This window comes from Equus asinus, chromosome 28, assembly GCF_041296235.1.
Source record: "Equus asinus isolate D_3611 breed Donkey chromosome 28, EquAss-T2T_v2, whole genome shotgun sequence".
Classification (NCBI taxonomy): domain Eukaryota; kingdom Metazoa; phylum Chordata; class Mammalia; order Perissodactyla; family Equidae; genus Equus; species Equus asinus.
Window position 1 is genome coordinate 24,823,167 of NC_091817.1, and position 22,255 is coordinate 24,845,421.

Sequence of the window (22,255 nt, forward strand, 5' to 3'; positions counted from 1 at the left end):
TACAGATGAGGTCGTCGGGACTCAGAGAGGACCGAGGGCATCCATGCTACATGGTCATGTGGTATGTGGTCAAGCTGAGATTGGAAGCTAGGCAGTCTGAATCCAGAGCCCGTGTATGTCAGCACTCTGCATCATTGAACAAGTCTACTGGGGTTGGGGATACTGGAAGCACTTGGCTTGTGGGACCAGACATAAAGGGGCTAGGGTTTTTTTCCTTTTTTTTCTTTTTTTAAAGATTGGCATCTAACACCTGTTGCCAATCTTCCTCTTTTTTTTTTCTCCTCCTCCCCAAAGCCCCCCAGTACATAGTTGTATATTCTAGTTTAGGTCCTTCTAGTTGTGGCATGTGAGACGCTGCCTCAGCATGGCCTGATGAGCAGTGCCATATCCACGCCCAGGATCCAAACCAGCAAAACCCTGGGCCGCCGAAGTGGAGCGCACGCACTTAACCACTCGGCCATGGGGCCGGCCCCTGAAAGGGGCTGTTTTTGAGGGGCTTAGAATCCTAGGGGCCACGGAGGTTTGAGAAGGTATGCCACAGGGATATCACTCCAGCAACAGGAGTGCAGGATCAGTCATAGCCCCAAGGATGTCAATAGGAGCCCAGCTAGCGAGCAGAAGCCAGGAAATAAACTTAGTTTTTCTCACAAAAGTGTTTGTCATACTTGGTCAGTTTCTGAAATGAATCCACAAGCCAGGAACATTTGTCTAAATACTTTAATTAAAGTGCATTGTAATAGGATGTATGCCAGACTGTAAATGCAGCGTTCGTGTTTATTAAGAAAACACATGAAAACATTCCAGGTAGCTGAATACATTTTGATAATGAAGTTTGAAATAGCTTCTTGGTTTTCATTTTCCTTAAAATATTTATGTAATTAAAAAAATAACTTGCTATTCATTTTCTACCAAAATGCAGGAAAAGGTGAGACATTTTAAGTTAGTAGAGATTCAACACCCATAAATTAAAGATCCTCTTTCCGATGCAGACTGACCGTATTCCTGAGCGGTAAAATCTACACCTTGGCGATCAACCAGTCCAATTCTATTTGGAGAATCATGCCAGCCTCAAATTCAATTACTCTAATATCCAAATTTTGTGGAAGTGTCAAGTTTTCTGAGATTTCTCAGTGAAATTAAGACACTGCCAATCTCATTTCATTTCAAAATCAATTTTCTTTCCAGGACCATTCTTGGGAACCCCAAGAATCTGTCACTTTATATAATAAGCAGTGTCCAGTCCAGGATTGATATTTAAAGAATCAGTACATTCATATAAAAAAGATACCTTATAAAATAGGGTCTCACAGTGAAACTGTCCTTGAACCATTTTGCCATCTACTGAAGGGCAATTCATTTACTTCACCGATATATCTGAAATACCTGCTAAAGATGGAAGCATTCTCTATGCTCAGATCTTGGAATTTGTAGTGGAAATACGGGAATGATAAACAGGGATGGTAAAGAAAAAAATCAGCCAAACCCCCAGAACTTCCCTACTTAAAATCAGTGTTTACCAGTGAAATTATGCCTGTACAAGACTTTTTATTATAGCATTATCTTTTTTTTTAAGATTTTATTTTTCCTTTTTCTCCCCAAAGCCCCCCAGTACATAGTTGTATATTTTTTAGTTGTGGCATGTGGGACACCGCCTCAGCATGGCCTGATGAGCGGTGCCATGTCCACACCCAGGATCCGAACCAGCAAAACCCTGGGCCGCCAAATGGGAGCACACGAACTTAACCACTCACTCGGCCACGGAGCCTGCCCCTACAGCATTATTTTCAACCGCATAAGATTGGAAACAATGCACATGCCCACTAATGGGAGAATGGTTAAATGTTATGGTACATTCATACCACGGACTAGATTGCAGTCATGCAAAAATAAGCAGGCCCTTAATGTGCTAATAAAGAGCAATCCCCAGAATAAAGCAAGTGAAAAGTAACAGCAGCTCTAGTACATTCCCAGTTGTGTAAAAAAAAGGAAGGAAACAAGAATGAGTTTACCTATTTACTTGTGTGAGCTTAAAAATATCTCTGAAGTGGGCTGGCCCCGTGGCCGAGTGGTTAAGTTCGCGCACTCCGCTGCAGGCGGCCCTGTGTTTCCTTGGTTCGAATCCTGGGCGCGGACATGGCGCTGCTCATCAAACCATGCTGAGGCAGCGTCCCACATGCCACAACTAGGAGGACCCACTATGAGGAATATACAACTATGTACCGGGGGGCTTTGGGGAGAAAAAGGAATAAAATAAAATTAAAAAATCTTTAAAAAAAATATCTCTGAAGGATACACAAGAAACTGATAATGGTGATTGCTTCCAGGAAGGGCACCAGGCATGTTGGGGACCAGGGGCAGGAGGCAGAATTTTTACTGGGCATCCTTCTGTACACACGTAAATGTGTTATTACCCATGAAAATCAATAAAAGTTTTTTACAAGGCTAAAATAATGATGTCGCTCATCATCATATCCAGTGTGATGATTACTCAGGTCACGTGATATGTCATCGACCAGATGAATCCCTTTGTTACTCTGGGGTTTGGAAATGCTTAGACCCGCCTGGGAACTCCCAGATTGTTTTATTTTTTCACAGGGGAAATGAAGGTTCTGCTTTTAGTTCCATGGATAAAAACACTCATTTGCAAGCCCGCAAGGGCCCGTCAGAGGTTGACCAGGTTCCTGTAATTTTATATAAAATGGACAGTACCTATTGGAATTCCAGGCTTTTTGTGCTCACGGTTGCTGGCGGAAACAAATGGCCCAATACTAGTTTTTGTTTTTCAGCGCCAGCTCCCCCAAGAGCCATTCAGCGGGCAAATAAAATCCTCTCCATAAATATTCATGGACTGAATGACTCTTTTTCCTTTTTTCTTTTTTTAATCATAAAAGTAACATGAAGATCTGCAGAAATCTCGGGAACTTCAGTGGTGTCAGCTGTGATTCTAGGATTAATCGAAGTTGCTACATCATCTCTATAGCAAGAGTGTCAAAAGGGAGTAACAGATGAATTCCTGCTGAGCAGAACTGGGTGACCGGCTGAGGAGATGCTCAGAAACGCTCCCGGCTCCTGGCCACGGAGCCCACTTCCATTTATCTGTTCTGAGACAATGGCATCACTCCCAGCTGAATAGTCTGGGGAAGATAAGCACTAACTATCTGAGCAGCATCACGTCGCCTATGTGACCGCCCCGCAAAGAAAAAACAGCATCACACATGGGTCCGGTGCGCCGTCATCTCCAGGCAGTCACACGAACAGCACATCTGCCCTCCTTTCCGCCGAAATGTTTTCTATCCTTCAAATGTGGGAGCCAAATCCCTAAGGGAAAAACCCAAACATTCAATGACACTTTACGCCCCACAGGGAGGCTTTCCAGGTGGTGGGGCCCCATTCTATCCCCTGCCGATGAACTTTCAAAATAGAGAATAGTTTTGTTCTTAAAAATAATAACAGTCGGGGAGAGGCAGGGTTCTCAAGTGACAGTGGGAGCTTGGGGACACACACACTCTGAAATTTGTTGGTTTCAAGATCAGCCCTGCAAGAAGCTGATGTCCGGGAGGGAATGTGGGCCGGGACGTTAACTGAGGGCAACTGAGGTCCCTATGGCGGACCGGGGTTCCGGCCCGGGGAGTGGGGCGCGCGGGGCGGGGGCGGGGGGAGCACCTGCGGGAGCCGCCGCCTCATTCCGCCTCCTTCTTCTCGGGCATCTCCACCGACAGGCTCTGCTCGCCGGGGTCCGGGCCCGGGCTCATGCGGATCCGCACCGAGGGCTCCTCGGGCCCGGCCGCCCCCTCTTCGCCCCCCTCGGGCCTCGCAGGGGAGGCGGGCGGCGGAGAGCGCGGGGCCGCGGGCTCCGGGGCGGCGGGCTGGTCGGGGGCCGCGGGCTCCGGGGCGGCGGGCTGGTCGGGGGCCGCGGGCTCCCGGGCGGAGGGCTGGTCCGGGGCGGCCTCCGCCGGGGCCGCGGGCTGCACCTGGGCGGCCCAGCCCGCCTCTCCCGCGGCGTCTCCAGAGCTCTTGGCCTGGAATCCGGAAAGAGTGACTCGTGAGGGAGAGAGCGTCCAGAGGGTCCTGGAGGGGCTTGGGCGGGTCCCCGTCACGCCTTCTCCACCCGCAAGGAGGAGGACGGTGGGGCGCGCAGGGTGGGAAACCTACAGGGTCGGGGCGGAGCCGCATCAGGGTTGTTCGGTAGAAACAAAGTATTATGGGCACGTTTAAGGATTAAAAGGCCCGGCTGGATTTAGGGGAAAGGTCTTGGGGATGTTTTATGTCCGTGGATTTGCAGGGCTGGAAGCGAGAGGGAAGCGGCCAGTTCCAGGGCAGGGCCCCGCCCCTGAGCTGTTGAGGGAGGAGAGGCCGTGACCCGCAGGGCCGCCACCACCACCCCTGCGAGGCTGCGCGGCTGCCCCGGGGACCGGGGTTCGGGGCTCAGTGCTCCTGGGGGAAGGAGAAAAACTCTATGCGGACAAGGTTAAGACTGATGAGGGCAGGAGCAGCTGTGGCCTGGCCTCCTTTCTGGAAGGGCTCAAAGATTGAGACCCCGGGGAAGAATGGCTGGGTACCACCGGCGTTAGGCCGAGAGAGCCCCTGTGTTTGGGGACTTGGTGGGTGACTCCAGCCTCCAGCCTGCAGGTTCCCCGGGGACGCTGGTCGTGATCTTGAAACCCAGGACGAAGGAGTTAAAATTTCCCCGGATTAGGGTGAAACCGTGCCTTGTAGCCACAAGGTTAACGCGGGAAACAAAGTAACCGAAGTTTCTGAGCTCCCCTTGCAGGACAGCTGGAGGACCGCTGATAAGAGAGGAGCTTGCTGACAGCCACCCCCCCCCCCCAACTAAGCCTCACCCAGGAGCAGTGACGCTAAAATGACCAATGGTAAACTTTAGTTGTCATACACTAAAAATCCACCGCATGCAACACATAGAACTCCCTTGAATTTGCACACGCGACCCATGAGCAAACATGAAAGACAGTCGCGCCTGCGCACAGGACTCTTAGAACGTCAGCTCCCAAGGCCACATGCTCGCCCTCCCCCACCTAAAACCCCAGATAAAAACCCTTGCTTGTAGCTTTTCCGGAGTTCCTTAGCTGCTGTTCTCCTTGCTCAGCGCTTTGCAATAAAATTCCTACTTTCTTCCCCTACACCCAGTGTCAGAGGCTGGCTTGCTGCAGGACCCACTTCAGACTCACTCACAGTCTGTGTGTCAGTAGGGAATTGGGGGAAAACGTGAGCCTTTGTGGATACTCGTGCCCTGTCTGACCCCATCCCTGCACAGAAGGAAACTGGGGAGGGAGCAGCCCCCCGAGGAGGAGATCTGGGTGGTCCTCAGCTATCCAGGACCCACTTGAGCTGGGGGTGGTGAGTTTAAGTGAGAGCAGCTGGCGTGCTTCTGAGGAACAGATACCCCCTGACACCATGGGGCTTCAGAAAGTCCCACAATGGGCCCCATCTGGGCATCCTGTCCTGGAAGCACGTGTCAGAGTATAGGGTGGACGGGAGGGCGCAATAGGTGGGTCAAAGCATGCACAGTCTCAGGACAGGATGCCCAGACGGGGCCCATTGTGGGACTTCCTGAAGCACCCAGCTGTAGACAGGACTAGAAGAACCATGGGGAGGGTGGTCAAGTGCTTCTCCATGTCCCAAATGCTTTTATAAAAGGTTCCCATGGTGGACAACCCCGTGTGGCGACCATGAGTAATCTGGGTCTCAGAAAGCTGGAGGAGCCTCCCAGGTCACAGAGCGGGTGATGACAGAGCCGGGATTTAGACCCGGGGTCTGGACCCAGGGTCTGGACTGCTATTGAAGAGCTCCTTTCACTCTGCCGTTCTGTCCTGCTTGTGCTGAATTGCAGGGGAAATGCCCTTTATTAGAACACTCCTGCGAATTTAATTCACATCTCCAGGCTGCCTGAGGGAAGAGCTAACACTCAGGAGCAACACGCCCCTGTTCAGAGGCAGCCTTGCCCTGTCCTGAGGACACTCCTGGAGCTCGCGTCCACTCAGCCCCACACAGCCGCTGCTCAAGGCCCCAACTTGCAGCTCCACCCTGCTCCTGCCAGTTTGTGAGCCGGGCAGTCACGTCTATTCTCAATCTGGGGCCATGGCTGGCTGTCTCTGGAGAATGTCCTGAAACTCTAGGTGGCTTTGATGTCACTCCCCAGAGTCCTGTTGTCAAACTACCTCTGGACAGATCCCCTGGACTCTGACACCAGCCTGGATTGAGACTGAGTTCACTGGACTCCTTGGAATTCGGTCACGGAGACTGCTGTCCCCTCCCTCCTCTGAGCTCCTGTGCCACCCCCCCCCACGCCCCCCCCCCCCCCGGAGCCTCCCTAAAGGATAGTCGTGAACAGCCATAATTAGTGCAATCATTCTAATTGGCATTCTTGGCATTAGTCACAGAAAAAAGTCCCAGAACTAATTTTAAAATTCCCTCTAGATTTATGGGGGTGGAGGCAGTCAGCACTGTGCCTGTCGGCAGGGTTTTTTCTTTCAGATCTTCTGAATTGTCACGGACACAGTATTAAATATGAGAACATGACTGCTGTCTGGGACATCCCCTGCCCACACCCACTGCTCCTACCTCTGCAGTGGCACCAGGACTTCCCTGTGGGGACCCCCCGGCCACTCTCAGTCCAGGGATGGGTGTGTGAGCCACAGTGAATGGGTCAGGAGTGGACATGTGACCCAATTCCGTCCAATGACAGTGACCCTGGGACTTTTGCTGTAATTACCGGGAAACAGGTACTTTCCTTCTGTTGGGGTTGCTAAGCGGGAAGACGTGATCCCAGAGCTCTCGGGGGCCAGCCTGGGAATGGAGCCATCCCCGAGGAACGCAGAGATGACAGGATGACAAAACTCATCCCGTTGGCATCATCTCAGCTTTTGGATCCAGACTTGCCTGAACTTTTTAGTTACTTGACCCAAGAAATTCCCTGATTTCTCAAGCTAATTTGAGCCTGCACCGTCGCTTGCAGTTCTGTCGCATGCAACGAAATGAATCCTGATTGATACAAAGAAGGGGGAAAACTTCCCTAAAATTAAACACAGGGTCCATTCTCTGAGGCCCCTAGGTACACAGGCCTTCTCCTTGGCACACGGTTGACATGGACGGGGCTGGGCTCCCAGCCGTGTTACCTGCTCCAGAAGCTGCTGCTGTCTCGCAGCAGCCTCCAGCGCAGCCAGCTCTTTGAGTCGAGCCCGGAGGTGGGCCAGCTTGCCGCCTTTAGCCCCCTTGGCGCCCAGCTTCCCCGCTGCAGCCAGGGCGGCAGTGAACAGCTTGGGGGTGCCCGCCCGGGGAGGGAGGATGAGCACGCTCTTCTGCTCCTTGGGCTTGTTGTTATTCCTCAGCATGCGCCTGAAAGAAAGCAGTGGCCGCCCACGTCACAAGCACGCTCTGGGAGAGAACGACTCGTGTGTGTAGGGGCCTTTCAGCTGAACTTGGGCCCTGGTGTCTGTTTACGCTAAGTGTTTTCAAGTGCCTTTTCTGAGCCACGCACAGACCAAGCGCTTCATGCATAGCATCTCACTGAATGATCAGAACAACCGTAATGATGTGGGTCTTCCTGTCTGCACCTTACAGATGAGGAAAGGGAGGCTCAGAGGGGGTGAGTATCTTTTCTGAGGTCACACAGGAAATAAGGAAGGATGCTTTAACATAAGGAGTCAGAAATAGGATCCCAGATGAGAAAGTACCCAAAGCTTTTTGCTTCTCCTTCTCCTTGAGCTTCACTGCCATTTCACCATCATCACCATCGCCATTGTCACCACTTACTGAGGGTCTACATGTGTCCCGCCCTGTGCTGTCTTTTACAGGCAGGCATTCTGTGGCGACCTCTGTGATCCCCAGATCCCGTGTTCATGCCTCTGTGTGACCCCCCCCTTGAGGGTGAGTGGGACGTGATTTGCTTTCAACCAAGAGAAGACAGCAAAGGAGTAGCACTTTGGTGACTGTGTCACATAGGATTGTGATCTCTGTCTCGGAAGGGGATCTGTCCCTTGCTGGCTTTGATGAAGCACGCAGCCGTGCTGGGGGAGGCCCAGGTGGGAAGAATGTGAGGGCAGCCACCGGCCAACAGCTAGCTGGGAACCGAGGCCCCAGTCCTACAACACAAGGAACTGGCTTCGGCCAACAACCACGCGGCCTTGGAAGCACATCCCCCCAGTGAAGACCTCAGATGAGACCGAGCTCGGGCCCACACCATGATTACAGCCTTGCAGCGGACCCACCCGAGCCGTCCCCAGACCTCTGTCCCACATAAACTCTGAGATAATAGATGTGTGCGGTTTTATGCTACTGAATTTGCGGTCCTGTTGTTATACAGCCATAGAGAACTCATCCTCTTTCATTTAAGTCTCACAGTCATCCTCACAGGTAGGTCCTATTATTCTCCTTCATTTCAAGTGATGATATGGAAGTCCAGAGGGGGTGAGTAACTTTTCCAAGGCCACACAGCAAGGAAGTGGCAGAGCCGGAATTCAAACCCATGCCTCTGACCCCAGTGCCCCAGAACTTAATGATTACAAAGCAACATCATAGTCCTTATCTTCTTGGATGCTGACAGTGCTCCTGTGACTCAGAAAGGGCTGTGATTATTTTGCCTATGAGAGTTGGGGAAACTGAGGCTCAGAATGGAGGGAGCGACACGCCCAAGGTTGCTAGAAAGTAGCAGAGGCAGAATTACAACTCAGGTCTAAACGCCACCTACCACCCTGCTTCTCTAAATAAGGAGAAAATTTTCCATCAAACAGCGCCCCAGCCCTTTATAAGGAATTTTTCATGCTACAAGTACGTGATGAGTGGTTTGGCTCAAGAACAAATGAATTTCGCCCGCAATCTAGCGGGTCTAGACTACTCATTGGCAAATTCATTCATCAGAGTTCCAGCAAAACTTGTTTGTTTAAAAATGAGGCCATTACAGGCTGCTTATCTAATTGGAGGCAATGGGTTTAAATTGTGCATATTGATATTAATTGCCCAAGACCTGCATTTTCTAGGTGAGGCTCCCCCAGGAGAACACAAACACGATAATTCATCACAGGCCTCTTACACGCCCGGCACTGTCACCGGTGTCATTTGAGTCCATAATTCACGGCACGACAGTCTGCAAGAAGGCTCAGCATGGTACTAAAATGACGCACAAAGACTGTCTCTAAGACCGTGGCTGATTGCTAACGGCCGTCTCTGCTCTGGAACACTGAGCTGGCTTCTGGGACATTTCCAGATTAAGGGAATTTATCCTCATTTTCAGATGACGTGTGTCTCGCTATAATTAGGCTGAAGCATTCACTCCTGGAGAAAGCGGCATGCCCCGTTTCTTGGCGTGGCTAAGCCAAAGAGCCGGGTCCTTCACTTCTTGGGGGCCTCAGGTCTCCCCTCTGTAAAGCGGGAGCTTCAACAGAGTCCCACACGTGGCTCCCACACTCAGACGTCCCCAGACGCTGTGGTTCTCAGACCCCATCTCTCCATTGCTGGGCAGGGCTCACCCACAATCCTCTGCCCTTCTCCTCCAGCTTGCCTCTCCAGAAAGCCAGCCCCTCTGAATGAATCGTGCCGGGACCCCCAGTCCCAGGCCGTCAGCCCCTCCTCCCTCCTCAACGACCTCACACGGCACAGACAGGAGCAAGGCCCCTGCAGGGTCCTGGCTGATGTGCCCAGCTCTCACCTAACCCAGCCAGAGGAACGGGGTGACAGCCAGAGCACGGCCTACCCGGGCAGCGCTCCTCTGGCAGGGGGAGGAAGGGAGGGCGAGGGGACCCGGGGCCAGTCCTCAGACGTAAACAGTCCATTCTCATTCTTCGCGATAGTTAAGTTTTATAAAGTCCCTGCGAACCCTGAATCAGCGACTACTGAACCATCGCTTCTGGAAGAGACACAGGCTGAGGTTTCGGCGAGCCTGTCTGCACACCATTCTCACCCACTGATCAGCACAGGACCTTGTCTCGGGGTTTCTGTTGAAAGACGTCTTGTTTAATACATGTGGGTTCATTAGCAATGAACTCGGGGCCAACAGCTCCATAACTCACACCCCGACGAGGCGCATCCCAGCCTTCTTGCCTTCCAAACACAGGACGGCACGTCAGCACAACCCTGGGGGCCGTGTTAAATAGCAAAGTCACCGAGAAAACTCACAGACACGTGGAGCATCACAGACCGCAGCAAGACGCTTGTCGGCGGTGTGCGCTGAAACAAGAAGGCGGAGCGTCGCCCGCTCAGCTGCAGCTGGGCGGCCACCCCGGTGACTCCAAGCTTTGCTTCTCTGAGCACGTCTGCGAACGACTGTGAAAGCCCCTGAATATCGATTTGGCGGTTTGGGATAAATTTCAGGGAGCAGGCGAACTGCCAATAAAGAATCCGTGAATAATGAGGATTGACTGTAGTCTCTGGGCCCTTAGGGAAGCAGGGGGAAGTAGGCAGATTTTGTGGGAAAACTTTAGACCCTTGGAAGGGCCCGGTAGCTTCTCTGGGAGCAGCTGGGTAAGATGAGTTACAGGCAGCTTCCTTCCCCAGGGGACCCCAGGGCCTTGTGTGTATGACGCTCTGATGTAAACACTATATCCACTCACCTGGGAGCTGCCAAAGGGAACCTGTAAAAACCTAAGTCACCTCAAGTCACCCCTCTGTGTAAAACCCTGCATAGCTCCTGTCTCCCTCGGACTAAAAGCCAAAGCCCTTGTGAGGCTTCACCTCCAAGGCCCCACCCAATTTCATCCTCCTGACTTCTCCTGTCCCATCTCAAGCTGCACTCATTTTCTTGCTGGTCTGCACACACACTGAGCCTGTGCTTCCTCTGGGCCTTTGCACATGCTGTTTCCTCTGCCTGGAATGCTTTTCCCTGTGGGCAGTCCCCCAGCTCGTTCCTTCACTCTGTGCCGGTCTCAGTTGAAACGCCACCTCCTCAGAATGGCTCTTCCCAACCAACTTATCTCAGACAGCTCCCTCCATCACCTCTGCCTCCTCCTGCGGCTCTGTGCTGCCTCACGGCCCTTATCCCCGGCTGACACATCACACAATCACTCGTGTCTCCGTCATCAGTCTCCCCGACTAGAATGTAGGCTTTGTTTGGTCCCTGCTGCGTCCCCAGGGCCTAGAACTACGTACTCAATAAATAATCGTGCTGTGTGAATGCTGCTAGTGGGTTTGTTCCTTTATCAGGACCACTCTCTGTGCAGCTTATTTATGGTGTCATTTCATAGAATGAAGTGGAAAATAAGAATGTGTGATAAAAGGCAAGGGAGAAAAATCAGATATGTGGATTCAAAAGGCTTTATCCAACGGAAAAATTATAGAGAGAATTTAATGGCTAAAGAGGAGCAATTATTATCAGCATTTATTGAGTTCTCCCATACCCCTGGCACCCTGCTGGAGACATTCACAAATGCTATTTTATATAATCTTCTTAACATCAAAGTAGGGGCTGACTACCCTTATTGTAGAGCGGAGAAAACTGAGACCAGAAAAGTTAAGTAACTTTTCCAAGGTCACACAGCCAGTACCGCACATGGATGGGGTTTGAGCCTTACCAGCCTCCCAAGCCTATTGCGGTTTTTCTACGACACCACGCTGCCTCCATCGCCTAATTTAAAACCTGATCTTAAGGGTTTAAAAGCAACTGCTTTTCTAAAAAATTACCTACTCCCCAGTGATACAAAATACAGATGCACAAGGTTATTCACTGCAGCACTGTTTGCAATTGCAAAATATTGGAACTGGCCCAAACACCCATTCACAGAACCGCTCTGCAGCTGCCCAAAGGAGGAAGCTGCCTATGACCGATGGGGAACGTTTCTCAGGATGTGTCATGTGAAAAAAGCAAAGTGAAAAAGAGAATGAACAGCATGCTCGCTTTTGTGTAAGACAGAAAGGGAAATAAGAAAATATTCACGGATCTGCCTATTTTTGCAAAAGGAAACACAAGAAGAGAAAAGCAGAAACTAGCAAGCATGGGTCCGGATAGGGGTGGGTGGCGACAGGTGGGGGGAGCTGGGGCGTTCTCTGAGTCCACTGTCTCATAGCATTTCGACTTTTGGTGCCTTGTTAATGTTCTAGATATTCAGAACAACAGCAATCAGCGAGGATCGGGTGGGGGGACGTGAAAATGGAACAACGCAGACTGAAACACATGAACCCAGCAGTATCGCAAACGAACCAAACGCCCACCAGAAAGGGAGGAGAAAGAGCTCATCCAGGTAACTGAACATGATGCTGTCGCCGTGTGCGCTCAGGCCACAGAAAGCGAGAAAGGCCCTGCACAGGAGGCTGCCTTGTCTCCGGGAGCACGGGGTGCTGATCCGGATGCTGCCATCTCTCTGGAGGAGGACCAAACCATCCACAAATGCAATGAGGATAAAGGGAGCCACACTTCCCTGTGTTGGACAAGGAATTTATAAATGTGGAAAAGGAGAAGATCAGAATGCACTCTGTGGTACTGGGTTGAAATTAGATAGATAGATATAGATATAGATGCAGATATAGATAGACACAGACAGAAAAACAGACATTGATGGTGTGTGTGTGTGTATATATTTGCATTTCTCCATACAGGTGTGGATGTGGGTGTATTTCCCAGCTCTAGCAGCACTCCAGAAGCAATGAGTACACTTGGTACTCAGATCCTGATTTCTAAAAACCATTCCCCTCTAACAAGAATCAAGGCTCCTTGGAGAAATGGCCATTTCCAGGGATGCAGCAGGGAAGGGCCAAGACGAGCTCAGGGCATCTCACTCTGCCTGTGAACAACGACGTGCTAAAGAAGGAGGGGGGCCTCACAAAGGGTGACTAGAGCCAGGCTGCAGAGGTGCCCCTGGCCAGATCTGGAAGAATTTGAGCATCAAAATAATGATTGTCACAGGATATTCATGGAATAAAGTAAATCCATACAGTTATAAAGAGACAAATGATTAGACAGTTAAATGGGAGAGAAGAGAAAGCTCTTCCTTGCAGTAGAATGTTGGCTAATAAATGCAGAAGGCGTGATGGAGTTAGAAGATTACCATCGTGCAACCGTGCTGTCAATCATCGTGAGGAACCTTCAGTGGATGCTAAAAGTACCGAGCGAAAGTTTGAGGAGGATCACAGGAGGTCTATACAGTCTCAGAGTGACTCCCCACTAATTACTTATTAATTACAAAGAGAGAAATAGTAACTTCAGAGTACAGAAACTTTAACCAAGGGATCAAAGGAAAAATCACCAATATTGGGAGAAACCAGCATCGCGTTGCCTCTCGATATGCTGCACTGAGAAGGGCACAATGTCACTTCTGAGTAATTCCTGCCCCAAATGCAGAACCTGAATGTTGTCACAAGAAAACATCAGATAAACCTAAATTGAGGGACATTCTTCAAAGTAACTGGCCTGTCCTCTTTAAAGAAGTCAAAGTTCTTAAAGATAGAAAAAGGCTGTGGAACGTTGATCCCAGATGCAAGGAGACAAAAGATACGTGGCAACATAGAGCAATGGGTGCTCCTAGACTGGATCCAGGAATGGAAAAGAAGAAAAGCAAAGCTATAAAAGACACTTTGGGGACCATTAGCAAAAGCTGAATATGGATTAAGGATGAGATAACAGTCTTGCTTGAATATCGAATTTCCTGATTTTGATAAAGGTACTACGTTTACGTAAGAGAAAGCCCCACTCCTCAGGAAATGCACACTGAAGTACACTCAGATATTTTTAATTAAAAAACATGTACCTGGCTTTCTTCCGGAGCAACTTCTGAGACTCGGGGTAATGCACCAAGATCTCATTCAGGTCCTTCTTGTCCAGAATGAAGAGGTTGGTGAACCCGTGGGCCACCACGTTGGCTGTGCGCCGATTCCCGCCCCCGACAGCCAGCAAGCTTGGGCGGAGAAGGGAGCGACGTGAGACCCTTCAGAGGCTGCAGTCTTGACCACACTAAAATCTTCATTCCCCCCCCGCCGCACGCAGCACAGCGATGGCCTCACGCAGGCAAGAGCCGGGGACCACCCTGCGTTGTCAGCAGGTGCTGGGGCTGCATCCACAGTGGAGTCCTCCGACCCACCAAAGGGCCCTTGAGGACGTGGTACCGCCACTGCCCATCCCCCCTGCCTCCCCAGCCTCTGCCCAGGTCCCCTGGTTCAGCCCAGCTCCCCTCTCACCTTATTTCTCCAAACACAGATCCAGCTCTCAGTGTCACCAGCACAGACTTCCCGTCCGGGCCCCCCAAGACCTGCACCTGCCCCGCCTGGATGATGTACATCTCGCGGCCTATCTCGCCCTGAAACAGAGAAGGGGTGAGTCCCTCGGCCATCGCCAAAGGGGACTAGAGAAGCAGCAGGGCTGGGCCTCGAGGCTGGTGGGGCAGCTCGGAGGAACCTGGGCTGGGGTCCAGACCTGCCACCGACTTGGTGTGTGGTTTGCAGGCAGTCACATCCCTGGTCGGGCCTCAGTCTCGTCATCTGTGGGGAGCCCGCCTCACTGACAGGTGGGGAGTTAGAGATGTGATGGGAAGGAAAGAGCTACCTAAGCTAGGAGGCACAGGAGTCACGGTATTCCGCAAATTCTCCCGCTATCCACACGATGGAGGGCCCAGAGGCCTGGAGAGTCTAACAGTGGTTCATTCAACAAACCGATATCCAGGCAGAGCACATGTCACATCAGGAGCTCAGAAAGCACGTGCTGACTGAAGTAGGAACAACAATAACGGCTAGCGCTTACGTAACATCTCTTTGCGCCAGGCGCCGTGGCAAGGGCTTTGCGGGGCTAAGCCTGCTTAATCCCCAGCAGCCCTCGGAGGAGATCCCTTCGCCCAAGGTCGTGAATCCAGGCGAGGCAGAGCCAGGTCTGAACCCTGACAGGCTGGCTCCAGAGTTCACGGTTGCTACAGGTTGAACTGTGCCCCCCAAATCCATCTGTGACATCCTACCCCCCGCACCCCGTTCCTCAGAAGGTGACCTCATTTGGAAATAGGGTCATTGCAGATGTAATGAGTTAAGATGAGGTCACCCTGGAGTTGGCGGGCCCTGAATCTGACTGGTATCCTTATAAAAGGGACATTTGGACACAGAGACGGGCATAGAGGGAAGGCGATGCGAAGAGGCTCGGGGAGAAGATGGCCATCTCCAGGCCAAGGAGAGAGGCTGGGGCAGACCCTTCCCTCGCAGCCTCAGAAGGAACCCACCCCGCTGGGACCCAGACCTTGGACTTCCAGCTCCAGAGCTGTCAGACAATCCGTTCCTGCTGTTTCCGCAGCCCCGTGTGTGGCAGCAAACTGATACAGTGGTCCTGATCCCAAATTAAACCCAGTGAGTGAGTGAGTGAGTGAACGAATGGCTTGCAATCAAAATATCCAGGGTGCCAGGCACCTCCCCGGCTCACGCCCTCCAGGCCCCTGCCTGCTCGCTGCCTGTCGGTCGCACCAGGCAGGTTTAAAGGGAGAGAGACCAAGGACACTTCTGATCCATTGACAAACATCTCCTGGCCGTCTTACACCTGCATGACCTTCTTAACAAGAGGGAGGAAAGCTCCGTTTCCCTGTTTCTGCATCCAGTTTGACTGGGACCTCACCCAGAGCTCACCCTCCCTCACTAACCAGCCTGGGAGCAGCGGGTGGGGGGGGGGAGGGGGGGGAGGAGGTGGCTCTCAGCAAAAGTGTTGCAGAGCAAAGCCAGAGGGCAGAGGGCGCCATGCACACACGCTCACCAAGGGCTCCCTTCAGCTTCCAACTGCAAACTCCCCACCACCTGATCCTCGTTTCCTCTTCTGAAGCAAGCTGTACGGCACCCACAAGGATGGCAGCAGCATCAATGGCACCTGCTCTGTGCTAGGCACAGTGCCAAACTCCGTATGCACATCTTATTCAATTCTCACAACCACCCTGCGAGGGAGGCACTATTGCTATCCTTACTTTACCCATGAGAAGAGCCAGACTCAGGACAAGCCACTTGCCCAAGGCTGCATAGCCAGGAAGTGGCTCCAATGTCAGATAAATCACTCTATTGCTCCCAAACCTCTCTTGGCCTCTCAGGCTGCTGCTTTAAACTCTCAGCCATCTGCAACACACTTTCCCCTTCTCCCTGCAGCTCACTGCTTCTAGAAACTTCGCTGAAGCAAAGAACTTGGAGACAGGAGCCTCTTGGGCTGGGGGTTCCTGAATCTTATGGGGTTTGCTTGGGCAATATTTTGACCCTCTTACATATCTAGCCTTACTAACAGCTCTATAACGAGAGGACTGAAATCTGCTTCCTGTTTCCCTACCCCGCTACTCACTCACCAAGCACCCTTGGTCTCCCCTTGAATCCCAAAGAGTGAGAGCAGAGAGGGCCCTAGACACTGACCAGCCCTGCCATTCAAACCCAAGTGTTTTCCAGGACCATGGGGGTGACGCACAGGAGTGAAGGGAGCCTGGTATGGGGCAGTGGGGAGTGGCGGGGCCTGTGGCATGCAGAGAGAGCACGACGTCCCCCTTCAGGGGCAGCCCCCTCTCCACTCCAGCTGAGTCTCACTATTTGGGAAAGTGGGGCTCAGTGTTAGAAGACTTTCTGTTTTCAGGCAGAAATCTGGATTTCTATGTGAAACTTTCTAATTTTTGAAGGTTGGGGACTAATTCACCTTTTTTCTATTTTTTTAGATTAGGCAAAAAAAAAAAAAAAACCCTCAAAAACAACCTCTACAAAACATCTGTGGGCTGGCTCCTACACAAGGGCCATCAGTTTGCAACCTCTGACCCATCCCCGCCACCACCCCGCTCTCCTGGTCGGAAGCCCAAGGCCCTGGAAGCAGTCCCAGCGACACAGTCAAGGCCTGCCTCTCTTCAGGCTCCTCTCTTCCCTCCTCTGTAAAGTGGGGTGCTCGTCCTGGCCCGCTGTGGTCCCACGCTGAGGCCTGAGGCCGCTCTGAGCTCAGGGCCTGGAGCTGGACAAAGCCCCCTCGTGCCCAGCACCCCGGGCGCCTGGGGTCAGCTGGCCAGAGCACAGAGCTGCGGCCGCTCCTCTCCTCCAGGGCAGCTCGCTCTCCCTGGGCCCGCACGTCCCCCTCCCGGCCCACTCTGACGGCGGGGGCTGTGGGTCTCAGAGGGCGCTGCCGCTGCCTGGGCACTCACCTTCTTGCACACGTAGTCGTTCGGCAGGTAGACGACAGATCGAAGCCTCTTCAGCATGTCAAAGATCATCTGTCGGTCACAGCCCTGTCCCGGAAGGGCGGGGAGAGGAGCCCGGTTGAGAGTAAGGCGCGGGCTTGGGGTGTCCCAGAGCCTGAGGGCCAGGGCGCTGGGCGGGCCTTACCTGGAAGAGCGCCACCTTGCTGACGATGTCGTAGTTCACGTCAATGGCGAGGTCCAGCCGCATCTTGTCTGGAAGCTGCACCATCAGCTCTGACTCGTCTACAAACGAGACCCTGGCACGGGTCAGGGGCACAGCCAGGTCCCTCCCCGACCCACACAGGGCCAAGTCTACACTGCACTGGCTGGCCCGGGCACACCACCGCCCCACCACCAGAACACCTCTGGATGGGGAGAATGCCCTCTCCCGCCTTTGTGGGTGCCTTTCCCTCTGCCAAGAACACCCTCATGTGCTTCCCTGGCTAACTCTTATTCATCCTTCAGAACCTGGAACTAAAGCCACCTCCTCCAGGAAGCCTTCCCTTGAGATCCCCCCACCCAGTTATTATGTTAGCAGTCCCCGTGCTGTCACACTTCTCACACCCTTTATTGCAATTGTTTGTTAGCCATCTGTCTCCCCTACTCAGACTATATGAACATTAGCAAGAACTAAAGTATCTGAACACTATTTTCACAGAGTGTTTGGTGAAGATGATTTTATTAAGTGCCCCCAGCAGCCCGGGAGGTGCCCACCACTGTAATCCCCACTTTACAAACAAGCAAAGGGAGGCTCCAGAGGGCAGTGACTTGCCCACGGCCACACAGCCCAGGGGGACAGAATCAGGACTCCAGCCAAGCAGTTGGGCTCCAGAACATGTCCCAGGAGAGCAGGGGACAAGGTTGTTTTGCCACCATGGGGTCTGTGGTGCCCAGCAGAGAGCCTGGCACGGAGTGAGCGCAGGGACTGGACACAGGAAAGCACCGCCTGACCAGCCCCCTGCCCCTCCCACCGCACCACAGTCACTTATGGGCTCGAGCTCTGGGTGCGTCTGGGTAGGTCAGGGCCCTCTCTGGTCCTCAGTGTGTGCCCCCGTGAAAGGGGGCAGCGACACAGATGTCACAAAGCTGTCACCAGAATGGAATGAGATCATGGATGTGACCCTGCCTTGTAAACTGTAGAGCCCTGTGCACTAGCAACAGATAATAACGAAAATTCTACACTCATCGTCCACAGACTTGCCAACACCCCAGCCCAGGAGACCTCGGGGCTGAAGCGTGCCTTCCTCGAGACCACAGGGGACCCCGTGGGGCCCTTTTGTTTGGCTGAAGGAGGTCGGGGGCTCTAGCCACAGTGCCAGGGGCCTACAGGGTTTTCAGAGACCCCCAAAACGACATGTAAGCTCTGAAAACAAAATGACCAGCTCCCAAAGGTAAAAAAGAAGCTGGAAAAAAATTAAAATTAATTAACATGCAATTAGCACATTCTAATTTCATTAAGGGTTCCATTTAGAATCCATGAAAACCTCACTACATGTGGAAACAATTTATGGGTAGATTCTCCCACATTGCGAGAATCACTGAGCACACCGCCACTGACGAGGAGGCAGAAACAACGGTGAATTAAACACGTGGTTAGAGCTGAGTAATTTCAGAAGCAAAGCATAACATCAAAAATTTACCAAAAAATATAGATATATGTATATACATGGAAAGAGAGAGAGACAGAGACAGAAAGAGTGTGTCTCCTTCTCTGTCGATTTCAACAGTACCTCCATCTCTGATGGGGATGCATCGTGAGGTGGGCGGAGCGTCTAGAAGACAAGCCCCTCGAGTCTTCAGGGGTCTCCAATGGGCCAGCTTGGGGCACCTCACAAGCCTCCCCAGGCCCCTCTCACTTAGAGGTTGGGACCGCAGCCAAGAGAGGCCCCGGAGCTGAGGGCCTCAGGGACACAGGCCGAGGGCAGGAAGGCAGGGCGCGGGCCGACAGCAGTCGAGGGGGAGCTGGTGGCAGGGGGCGGGTCTTACCCAGCATGCCTTGGGAGTGCCAGGTGTACTCGTACCAGGTCTTGACCCGGTTCTGCACGGACCTGGGGATCTTGTAGAAGTTCATGTACTTCACCGTGCTGTCCATGCAGCTGCGGTAGTAGGTCTGCCCCGCGGTGGCGGCCCCCACCACGTCTCTCATCTGGGACAAGGGCAAGGAAGCCGCTGGGTCAGAGTAGGGCCATGCAATGGGCTTTACATCTGCTCTACACAGACCAGGGGGGCGCGCTCCCGGGGGTGGGGGAGATTAGCGGAGAGATCCATGTCCACACGCAGGGGTTTTGCTGATAGGGGACGTCCTGCCTCCAGCGAGGACGTCAGATGGGAGGAGTGAGGCTGCTGGCCTCTTGGTGGCCTCAGGTCCCTGGGGCCACACAGGAGCCGGGCTGATTCTGGCACAAGGTGGCCCCTCGGTGCCAGAGGCCACTTTGACCTCACGCTGGAGGATATGTGAACCCAGTGTGCTGCTCCTCGGGGTAGGGCCCCTCAAATGTAACACCTAGGACCACTGATGGTCACCTCCTGCACTGACTGTAATGTGAGCTGCGCCCCCAGCACATTAGCAACCCCCAGGGGTTTCTCTCCATGGGAGTAGCCCACACCCTCAGCCTTTGCAGAAAGCCATTCAGCCCAGCTCTCCCAAACATCCCAAGGGGACTGACAGTTCAAATGGCAAATGACCTAAGAGAGGGACCTCCACCACCGCCTTCACCCAGCGGGTCCCAGAGCTCCAGGCTCCTGACTTGAGGTCCAGTGCTCTTTCCTGGGCTTAGTCCGAAAGGAATGGGCACAGATGGGGACCCTCCTGGCAGCAGTGGGAGACAGTGGGCCCTGCAGGCAGGTTGAGGGGTAACCAGACTAAAGACCCAGCCACCTGTCCGATCATCACGGAGAAAGCGAAGACGCCCGTGAAATAGTTCAGCAGCTGGAAGACGATTTCAAAGAGCGTCTTGGGGTCGGGGAGCCCGCCGATGGTGATGAGAGTCTTCACAGCCCAGTAGTAACAGCGAATGTAACTAGGGAGGGAAGAGAAAGGGGACCCAAGTCCTCACAGGCCCCACCCTGCCGTCCCTGGGTGGCCCGGCTCTGACAGATGTGCATTGTGCAAAAACGAAAACCATTTACAGTCCCTAAGTGCAACAAAAACAGCCTCCCACTGCCGCAGAGCACTCTGCAGGCCGCAGAGCACGTTCGCAGGTCTATCTGGCCTGGTCACGGCTCTGCCCCAGCCCTGGAAGGACATGTCATCGTCCCCATTTACAGATGTGGAGACTGAGGCTTCAGGAGACTGCTCGAAATCCGACTTTCTGACTCCTGATGCCTGGGTTTCCTCCATTTCCCTCAACATTCTTCCCATTTCCACACGCTTTCCTTTGCTCTCCTGCCATGCTGGTTCATGGAAAGCAAGAGCAACATCAAGTTGGAAGATATCTTGAAGACTACCTTTTCTGACCCTCCCCCACACCCACCCATTTTCCAGATAGTAACACTGAGGCCCCCAAAGGGAAAAGGAACACCCATGGCCACCAGCTGGCAAGTTCCAGAGCCGAGACTAGAACCTAGGGCATCATCAGCTTCTCTAAGCTGTCACCGCCCTCGGTAACCCCTGGACACAGGAAGGGATGGATGGGGGATGCAGTCCTGCTGTGTGGTAAAAGGCATAGGAAATGCCCTGAGCTAGTCTCATTGTCACAAAGCAGGTAGAGTCCCTCATAGCCTGTCCACACCCTCAGGCTGTGCCCTCCCAGGGTCAGTGAAGGGCGAGGTCGGCAGGGGTGCGAGACGGGGCAATCCCAGCCAGCTGTCCTTGGCCTTCCTGTCCTCCTGCCAGGGGTTTGTGGACACAGAAACCACATCAGTGTCCTGATACACCCACGCTTCCAGGGTCCCTGCTCAGCTCTGAAATTGAGAACATCACCCTGTTGGCAATCATCCGGTCTGAGGATGACCCTAACCTGGTCCTCCCCGGGCTCCGTGCACCTGCCAGTTATGCAGCATCACAGTTAGAGCCTGGGCTGTGGAGCTGGGGGACCGCCTAGGCTCACACGCAGCTCTGCCACTTTCTAGCTGCGTGACCTCAGCCTCCCTCGCCTAAGATGGGCATGGCAGCGGAACGTCCTTCACAGAGTGGGCACGAGGAGGACATGAGGTGCTAGAAGAGCACCTGGCACATGGTGGGCTCTCGGTGAATGTCACTGGCGCCTGCCACGTGCCTGCAGTGCAACAGACTCGCCTTTGTCCTCAAGAAGCTCACTGTCTAGTGGGGACAGACAGGTGAACATACAATGAGCGGTGGGTGGGGGCATAGAGGTTGTTGGGGGGCTCTGCCTCTGACCCGCTGCAAGGCCTTGGGCAGGGCTCTGGCCGGCCTGCAGCTCATACCACCTGGTGCACAGAACTCTCAGCACGGCGCAGGCCTGCTGGGTCAGACCCCCGCCATACTGGTCCTGGCCACGAGAGGGCGCTCGAAGCAGCCTTTAGTGGGACTGAGCTGGGTGCAGCCTGGGAGCTGGGTGTGGGGGCTGCTGGGCTACCAACAGATGGAAGACCTGAGCAAGGTCCCCACACCTCCGGCTTTCCCCCAGCCCTTCCTGGTTGGAGGACTCTTCCATTGGCATGGCGCATCTTGGCGCCTCCCTAAGTCTTTGTGTCTTCCGTGCCACTGGCTCTAGGGGACCCCTGCATGGCCAGGCTGGGCAGAAGCAGAGCAGGATGAGGGACCCAGATGTGTAGGAACTGGGGTTCTCAAGCGCTGGCCCATGGCAGGCACTCCACAAACGGCCACTACTTAGAAAGCTATTATCCGCGATGCTGGACTTCTAGAGGAAACCTGCTTCGCTCCTCGTGACTTTTCCATATATTGGGGTTCTCCATAGACTTCATTTGGAAAAAAAATGTGCTGCCAAGAAAGTGTGCCCCTCCCCCGCTGAGAGGCGAGGGCTCTGAGGGTCCTCTCCCTTCCCGGCTCTCCATTCCTTCCCAGGCCCGCCCACGATGGGGGCGCCAGGCCCGGCCCCGGGATGTGGCTTCTTAGCTTCTTGGGGTACAAACCCCTTTGAGGAAAGCTAGGAACCTTGTCCTTAGGAAAACCAACATGTTCTCAAAAGTTAGCTCCAATTTCTAGGGGGGGGGCTTCTGCCTCCCTTCAATCTCTGGAC

General features: G+C 53.2%; 1 protein-coding gene across 1 annotated transcript in view; it reads right to left on the bottom strand.

The window, feature by feature from the left end:
- Window positions 1-703: 703 nt before the first annotated feature.
- Window positions 704-22,255, bottom strand: part of CNGB1 (cyclic nucleotide gated channel subunit beta 1) — a 68,350-nt gene continuing 46,798 nt past the window's right edge. Inside the window, exons 27-35 of the mRNA XM_070500426.1 lie at window positions 19,972-20,113; window positions 19,080-19,239; window positions 17,239-17,336; window positions 17,058-17,141; window positions 14,116-14,234; window positions 13,689-13,835; window positions 7,134-7,353; window positions 3,664-4,019; window positions 704-3,318 (exon numbers count right to left, since the gene is read on the bottom strand). Coding sequence (XP_070356527.1) covers window positions 3,681-4,019; window positions 7,134-7,353; window positions 13,689-13,835; window positions 14,116-14,234; window positions 17,058-17,141; window positions 17,239-17,336; window positions 19,080-19,239; window positions 19,972-20,113 — 1,309 coding nt within the window. The 3' untranslated portion in view covers window positions 704-3,318; window positions 3,664-3,680. The remainder of the gene's footprint in view (window positions 3,319-3,663; window positions 4,020-7,133; window positions 7,354-13,688; window positions 13,836-14,115; window positions 14,235-17,057; window positions 17,142-17,238; window positions 17,337-19,079; window positions 19,240-19,971; window positions 20,114-22,255) is intronic.